Raw genomic sequence first — 8,535 nt, forward strand, 5'->3', positions numbered from 1 at the left:
TCCCATAGGACGCCCCAACATCCAGACCGTGTGTCTGAGGGCTTGTCCAAAGGATTCTGGAATGTTGTAGAATCACAGAACCACAGAATCACCAGGTTGGAAGAGACCCCCAGGATCATCGAGTCCAACCATTCCCATCAATCACTAACCCGTGTCCCTCAGCACCTCGTCCACCCGGCCCTTAAACCCCTCCAGGGAAGGGGACTCAACCCCCTCCCTGGGCAGCCTCCGACAGGGACCAATCACTCTTTCCAGGAAATATTTTTTCCTGATGTCCAGCCTGACCCTCCCCTGGTGGAGCTTGAGGCCATTCCCTCCCGTCCTGTCCCCTGTCAGGCCGTGATTGCTCCCCTGGGAGCTGTTCCAGGGCTCCACCACCCTCTGGGGGAAGAACCTTCTCCTAACGTCCACCCTAACCCTCTCCTGGCATCTCCCTCCCATTCCCGTGGGTCAGAGAGAAGAGCTCAGCGCCTCCTCCTCCTGCTCCCCGTGTGAGGAAGCTGCGGCCTGCGATGAGGCCTCCCCTCCGCCTCCTCCAGGCTGAACGGACCCGGGGGCTCCCGGGGGCTCCAGGGGGCTCCCCCGCTCCGCTCCTCTCCGACCGCGGGCTCCCCCCGCCGCCACGATCCCTTTTCAAGCCGCGAGGCCCCGTCCCGGCCCCGCCCGGCCCCGCCCCGCCCGGAAGCGCGGGCGCTGTCCCGCCGTCTGTCCGTCCGTTTGTCCCGCTGCGGGATGGAGCCGCCGGCCAAGGAGGGGCCGCTGCTCTTCCAGTACAGCCACAAGTTCGGTACCAAGGTGGGCAGGCGGGGCGGGGACCGGGAGCCGCTGGGGGGGCCGGGAGAGGGGGCCGGGGGGTCAGCGGGGTGGGGGACGGTGGGGGTTGGGCCGGGGTCCCGTCGGGGCCGGTGGGATGGGGTCAGTGGGATGGGATGGGGTCAGTGGGGTGGGATGGGGTCGGTGGGATGGGATGGGGTCAGTGGGATGGGGTCAGTGGGATGGGATAGGGTTGATGGGATGGGGTCAGTGGGATGGGGCCGGTGGGATGGGATGAGGCCGGTGGGATGGGGTTGGTGGGATGGGATGGGATCAGTGGGATGGGATGGGGTCAGTGGGATGGGATGGGGCCGGTGGGATGGGATGGGGTCGGTGGGATGGGATGGGGCTGGTGGGATGGGGTCAGTAGGATGTGATGGGGCCAGTGCCCCCGGTGCAGTGTCCGTGCCCACCCGGTGCCCCCGCAGCGCTGGAAGCGGAGCTGGCTGGCGCTGTACCGGGGCAGCGCGCACGGCGTGGCGCGCCTGGAGCTCTTCGAGGGGAAGGAGGCAGCGGGGCCGGCACAGGCGGGACGGACCGTGGTGCGGCTCTCGGACTGCACCAGCGTGGGACCAGCCACCGAGCGTGGGCCCCGGCCTGGCACCACCGCCTTCCGCCTGCACACCCGGCACCGCACCTTCCTGTTGGCCGCAGAGCCCAGCCAGAGCCAGGAGTGGGTGGACAAGCTCTGTGAGATCGCCTTCCCGGTGAGAGGGGGGCAACTCATCCCATCCCATCCCACCCCATCCCATCCCATCCCACAGGGAGGGGGACCCCATCCCAGTGAGCAGGGGATCCCATCCCATGACATTCCACCCCACCCCAACCCATAGGGAGAGGGGCAGCAGAGGGACCACATCCCGGTGAAGGGAGAAACCCCATCCCACAGAGAGGGGGGCAGTGGGGGACCCCTTTCCAAGTGAGCTGGGAGGCAGCCCAGGAGGGGACCCCATCCCATATGCAGGGCTGGCTGCAGGGGTGACCTCTTCCTGGTGAGCAGGGGGACCCCATCCCACAGGGCGTGTGGTAGTGGGGGAATCCCTTCCCGCAGAGCATCAGGAGAGGGAGGGCGGCTGGAGAGACCCCTTCCCGCAGAGCTCGGGGCCCGGTGGCACAGAGATGGGGACCCCGAGCCACGTGTGTGTGGGCTGGCAGAGGGAGCGCCCGGCCAGGGCAGCTCTTGCCGTGCCCACAGCCAGACGGGTTCCAAACTCCTTGGCACGCCATCAGTAACTCTTGGCTCCTGCACAGCAGCACTGGCAGCTGCCGGACCCCCATGCTCCCTGCCTGGCCCTGGGGCTCCCCCCTGCCCCGTGGTGCTGGCACAGCCCCCTGGCTCCCGGCCCCCTGCCCACAGCCGCGCTGCAGCCTCCCCTGGAGCTCACTGCAAGGTGGTTTGGACCAAGGAACAAGCCATAGGATGAGAGGAAACGGCTTCAAGTTTCACCAGGAGAGGTTTAGACTGGATATTAGGAAAAATATCTTTACTGCAAGAGTGGTGAAGTCCTGGCAGGGGCTGCCCAGGGACCTCCCACCCCTGGAGGGGCTCAAACACCGTGTGGCTGTGGCGCTTGGGGACAGGGTTCAGTCAGCATGGTGGGGTTGGGCTGGTGGTCAGCTTTGATCCTCTTAGGGGTCTTTACGGACCTTAACACTTCTATGATTCTGTGACAGCGCCTGGCCTGCAGGTACGGTTACTGTGTGAGTGCAGTCGGCGCCCACCCTGCCCGCCGGCCCCGCTCTTCCCTCCTGCAAGGTGTTTGTGCCGCCCTGGGCTGTGCTCTGGCCACTTCCAGGCTTGGGGTGCTGGGCAGGGCTGCCCCACAGCATGACCGGCTGCAAGGCTGGTGACTCCAGCATCTGCCCCCAAGGACCTGGGTGTCTGACGAGTGTGATTTGCCCTTAGCTGTGTTTTGTCCCTCCCTGTGTTCCCTTGTCAGGCCAGACACGTCTGTGCAGCAAGTGCCCTGCTGAGCAGGCACTGAGTGTTACTCCCTGTTCATGCTCGTGTCTGTCTGGTGCTGACAGTGCTGCAGCCTTTGTCCTGCGCTGAGGAGGAGCAAAAGGCACAGGACCTGCACGTGGCCGCTGTGCAAAGAGCTGACGGTCCTCAGTTGTGATTCCTGGCTGCATGGAGAGGATGGTTTTGTGTCATGCTGTTTGTGGATGCCCAGAGGGGCATCAAAGTCCCCTAGGCTGGGAGCTTGGGCCAGAGATTGTTGGAGCTCAGAACAGAGTTTCTTACTGTTTTGAAGATGAGGGACAGTGCAAATGGAGCCTGAGGGGTGCTGGCAGAGCAGGTGGCCCTTGGCAGGAGCCCTGCTGCTTTAGTTAAGCGGGAGCTGCTGCTGTCAGCTCTACGTACGCTTGCTTTTAGCACTTCACACTCTATTTAGGAGCTGAACAAGAGGGCCCGGTGGTCCTCTTTGGGTCTTGCTTCTTGCAAAGAACCTCATGTGTCTGCGTTTTAAACTGAAACTGTGGCAGCTTGGCTTCTGCAAGAGGTACACCCTGCAGCAACCCCATCACACGTGACCCTGAGAAGCGGCTTCCAGCTCCCGTCCAAATGCAGCGCCAAATGCAACGGCGCAAGGTCTGCCAGAGCAGCTCTCCCACGACACCCGCGAGCCTTTGGTGCGCATCAGGCTCCTCCGGAGAGGGGGGTCTCTGCTGTTCAAAGGCAGCGCTGAGGGCGCACCCCCACGCGGGGACCCTGCAGCAGGGACTCGGCGCTGATGGAGCGTGCCCTGCACTTTCAGTTCTGCATGCGCTAAAATAGAAGTGCTTGTTTCCCTTCTGCGGGCTGTGCGTTGATAGCAGCACCGCCTTCCTGCCGGTGCAGAAGCGGGACACAGGCTCTCTCGCAGCTGGGTCATCCCCACAGCTCCTCCCTGGATGGGAGAGCAGTGCCCGCGCGGTGCTTCAGGCACCGACGTCGCCCATGCCGGAGCACACGGGTGAGGAAGCAGAGCTGGTCTCTACCTCAACGCGTGCAGCCGCACCGTAGCGGTCAGCACTGGGCATGTGCGCGGGACCCCCGGGCGCTGCCCCACAGGAGGCCATGTTGGTGCTGGCCGTGCTGCCTTAGGGCAGCATCCAGAGGGTTGGGCTGCCCGAGTCTCTGTGCTCTGCTGCACCCTGTCCAGTGCACATCCCAGCAAAGGCCTGGGGTCGTTCTCGAAGCTCCAGGGAAGCCTCTCCTGCACTACCTGGCCCTGTTTGTCCATATGGCCTCTTCTCTTTATGTGACAGGGGACAGGATGAGAGGGAATGGCCTCAAGCTCCACCAGGGGAGGGTCAGGCTGGACATAAGGAAAAAATATTTTATGGAAAGGGTCATTGGGTGCTGGCAGAGGCTGCCCAGGGAGGGGGTTGAGTCCCCTTCCCTGGAGGGGTTTAAGGGACGGGTGGGCGAGGTGCTGAGGGACATGGGTTAGTGATTGACGGGAATGGTTGGACTCGATGGTCCAGTGGGTCTTTTCCAACCTGGTCATTCTATGATTCTATATTCACATCTGCCCAGGGCAGGGCCGGGGGGCTGTCACCAGCTCTGGGCAGAGAAGGGCTCGGTGTGGCTGCAGGATGGCCAAGCTGTGTGGGGCTGGGATAGTCCCCTCGTGGAGGGCAGTGGGGCCCAGGTGATGCGGGAGTGAGGGGCAATGGCTGCAAGGGGACCCAGGGGGTGATGTGGGAAGAGGGGCTGGGGCTGATCTGCTCTCCCTTGCCAGGGGAACAGCCCCAGTGATGTTGGTGTGGCAGCCCAGCATGGCAGAGAGGGCAGCGGGGATACACCAGCCCTGGAGATGGCTGTGAACTCCATCTACTACTCGAGAGATGAAGGTGAGAGCTGCTGCCCTGACTGTGGGCCACCTTCTGTGGCGCCTGTCCTGCGGCTGCCCCATTGCCAGGGCTGTGCTGGGCAAAGCGAAGCCTCACCTGGAGCCGGGGACATGGCTTCCTCCTCTCCCCTGAGCATCCCTGTCCCCACAGTGAACGCGTTCTGGGTGACGGTGCAACGGACTGAGGCCGCAGAGCGATGCGAGCTGCGTGGTACCTATGTGCTCAAGGCTGAGCGTGACAGCCTCATCCTCAAGGACCCGCGGACAAACGAGATCCTCTACGTCTGGCCCTACCGGCTGCTCCGGAGATACGGCCGGGACAAGGTGGGGGCCCTGCTGAGACTTGTTCCCCTGTGGGCTTTCCCTTGCTGATGGGAAGAGCTGAAGTTTTCTCCAGCCTGTGGCAGCTGTGCAGCAGGCACTGCCAAACACCAGAGCTGATGCAGGCCCAGGGTCCCCAGGGCCACTTGCTCTCCCACTATGAGGAGCTTGGCTCCTTGCAGTCCTGGCTCGGCTCTGGATTCAGACCAGGCTCGTGAACGATGGTGCTTGGAGCAGGACGGGCTGTTTGAGTCCCAGGTACTCTACATTTGTTCACCTTCCAGTGTGTGCTGCTCTGGTGGAGCGGCGTGGGTCTCCTCTCCGTGTCCTCCAGGAGCGCGTTCCCGATCTGTCTGGCTGCTGCCCTGCATGCAGGAGATCCCTGATGAAACGTGGTCTCCCCAGGGACAGTGTTGCTGCTGTTGGTGCTTTCTGTGGCACTTTACCCAAACAGTGGAAACTGAGCTCCTCTTGGGGAGGCATCCGGCAGGTCCACAGGGTCTGTGCCGTGTGCAGGATGAGAACCACATGGTGCGAGGAGCCTGCAGCTGCACCCACAGGTCTCCCGTGGGGACAGGTTGGGTGTGTCTGCATTTGCCAGCACTGAGCCACGAAAGGAAGTCTGGCCCCCAGGCTTTTGCAGCAACCCCAGAGGCTGCTGCTGCATATGAGAGCACCAGTGAGGCTGAAGGTCTCACTTGGATTCAGGGACTGAGGTTCAGGAAGGGTGTGGGCACCTGACAGGGGAACCAGCATGTAAGCGTGTGCTCAGGCCTGAGGAACGCAGCCCTGGTGCAAGATTTCTCTTTAAAATACTTCATAGCATTAACAGAGTGATGCTGGTAAGGCAGATGCTTTGCTTATCGTCGACAGCCAAGCTGCTGCTCCTGGCCTTCCTGTGGAAAGCCGTGTCCCTCCGCTTGGTATCTCACCTCTAGATCACTTTCCTTCTGCCTAGCTAGCGGCTGACTTACCTCGGACACCCGTAACTTTCCTCTGCTGAACTGTCCCTCATCTTCCGGCCCTGCTTTGTTCTCAGTGCTAATTACGTGCTTTTCCCTAGACTGGTGCCAGTTGTTGAGCTGCTGGAGTCGCTCGGGTGAGGCAGCAGGACCTTCAGCTCCGGCCCTGGAGCCTCTGGCAGTGATGTCCTGTTTCTCTTCTGCAGCTTGTTCTGGGCTGTAGGGCCACGCAGCGTCCCCAGCGCAGGGCCGTGCAGCCACGGGGCGCAGCGTGCCCTTGGGCGCTCACCAAGCAGTGGTGCAGGGAGGTTCAGGGAGGTCTCTCGTGCGGGATCAGCGCCGCAGCAGGACGCGCGGCCTGCACGATGCGCCGGGTTGGCAGGCACTGGGCAGGACGTGACCCTCCCGCTTTCCCTGCAGGTGATGTTTTCCTTTGAAGCTGGCAGGCGCTGTGACTCAGGCCCAGGAAACTTCACCTTTGAGACCAAGCAGGGCAACGAAATCTTCCGCCTGGTGGAAGCCTCCATCCAGGAGCAGAAAGCGCAGGTGGAGGAGAACCGGCAGAGCTGTAGCTCGCTTGATTCAGACAGCCCTGGTGTGGTGCTGATCCGTCAGGCCCTGGCTGACTCCCTGAGCCTGGAGCTGCCTGCGGAGGGGGATGACAGCCTGGCCCCCAGAGCGGGGCCGGCACCCAGGCCCGGCGCAGCAGAGGAGAGAGATGTCACGTCTCTGCTGAAGACCCGGACTCTGCCGGAGCTCCCTGTGCCACAGCTGCCAAGCACACCCCCGCAGTCCCCTCTGCCGAAGGCGACCCGCGCCGTGCTGCCAGCCGAGGACCCGTCCAGCGTGTACTCGGAGCCTCTGGACTCGGTGAAGGGCCGCCAGCCCTGGCCGGACCCGCTGTACTCAGACCCCATTGACAGCAAGGCCCCCAGCAGGGCCAAGGGGCTCAGCAGCACCTCGGAGGACATGAGGGTACGGCTGCCGGCACCACTGTACTCGAGCACGTACGAGCAGGTCCGCGCTGAGGGACGCAGCCCGGCCCCCGTGGCGCCCGGGCAGAGGGAGCACATCTATGACGAACCTGAGGGTCGCGCTCCGCGGTTGCTGCCTGCTGCCCCCTCCATCTACGACGAAGCGCGGCCCACGGGTGAGGCCTGGCGCACTCAGGGCCACGACGGCAGCCACGGCTACGAGTATCCCTACAACCCCAGCAGTGATGACTACTCGGTACCCACCTTCCAGGCCAAGGCCAAGGGCCCCAAGCCAGTGCCGGCCCCCAAGCCCCAGGTGGCATTTATCCCCAAAGGCAGCGAGAAGAGCGGGGACGCTGGCAGGTGGCGGGGGAACGTTGCTCCTGAGAAGGCAGCTCTCAAACCCAGCCCCAACAGCAGCAACAACAACAACGTGGAGGTGCTGTACAGCCAGGTGGTGAAGCCCCAGCACGCGCAGAAGAAAGAGCAGTCTGTGGATGAGTGCAGCTTGTCGCCTGTCTATGAGGACTTAGGAGAGATCTAGCACACTGGCTCTGTGCCAGCCTGGGAGAGCCTAGGGGCCCAGCAGCATTCGGGACCAGCGCTAGCTGCCGTCCTCCACAGATCCAGGGGTTGGCTTGGGGCTGGGGACTGTTGTGGCTCAGGCAGAGCTCCTCTTGCTCAGCAGTGCTGAGAAGCTGCTTTTCCCCAGTTTGGCCCTTTCTGCTGTGAAAGCACGAGAGCTGTGCCTGGTGCAGGTGCCAGGGTGCTGTTCCTGCTCCCCTGGCACCTCCTGGCCATGTTGCCGTGTGCCTGCTGCTCTGGCTCTGCTCTGGCTCCCTCTGACCAGGCCACAGGGCTGCAGTGCCCACTGAAGTGCATGGAAGACTGTTTGCCCTCAGTATCCAAAAGTATTTTTATATGAGATTATTTTAATATTAAAATGTCTGTGTCTCAGAATGGAACATTTGCGGGTGGCATGGCTGGGCTGCCCGGCGTACGGCTCTGGGCTGTGGAGCAGGGCGGCCCGGCTGAGCAGTGTTATCGTGGTGGCACAGTCCTGTCTGTGCCAGAGTTACTGAGCAGAGAAGCCAAGAGAAGCACCTGCCCGGCTCAGCTGTGGCTTGTCTGTCATGATGCCAGGGAATTCAGGGATGTGAGAGTCAGGGTCACGGGTACCTTTGTGCTGAATGGGACACACAATATTGTAATGGCCTGAAAACATGTGGGGCTCCTCTGAGCGTGAGGCTGGGCAGGGCCAGGCTCTAGCTCCACTGCAGTGCAGTGAGCTGCACTAGGATGTACCAGCAGAGAGGACTGAGCATGACTTCTGCAGCTCCAGGTCAGACCCAGGGAGTCACAAACCGGTGGGGAAGTCTGAAGGATCAGGATCGGGTCCTCAGACTGGTGAGCACTGAGTGTGGGTTTGTCTGACACCCAATTGCTCAGTCCTGTGACAGTACAGAGCCAGGACCAGTTTGTGGCTGTTCTCCTGTGCTGGGTCCTCTTCCCTACTGGGGTTTTGCTGCAGGAAAAGGGGAAAGCCTAAGGAGCTTCTGGAATATGAGAGAGGCTGAGGTGGTTTCTGCCTGGGACAGGTGGCATGAGCATAGAATCATCTGGTTG

General features: G+C 62.4%; 1 protein-coding gene across 1 annotated transcript; it reads left to right on the plus strand.

Moving 5' to 3' along the window:
* The first annotated feature begins 706 nt into the window (after nt 1–706).
* Nucleotides 707–7,869, plus strand: DOK1 (docking protein 1). The gene is made up of 5 exons (XM_069856722.1): nt 707–795; nt 1,242–1,520; nt 4,542–4,653; nt 4,804–4,976; nt 6,356–7,869. The coding sequence occupies exons 1-5, from the start codon at nt 733–735 to the stop codon at nt 7,451–7,453; spliced, it is 1,725 nt and encodes a 574-aa protein (XP_069712823.1). The 5' UTR covers nt 707–732; the 3' UTR covers nt 7,454–7,869.
* Nucleotides 7,870–8,535: the final 666 nt, after the last annotated feature.

Source organism: Phaenicophaeus curvirostris, chromosome 4 (genome assembly GCF_032191515.1).
Source record: "Phaenicophaeus curvirostris isolate KB17595 chromosome 4, BPBGC_Pcur_1.0, whole genome shotgun sequence".
NCBI lineage: Eukaryota > Metazoa > Chordata > Aves > Cuculiformes > Cuculidae > Phaenicophaeus > Phaenicophaeus curvirostris.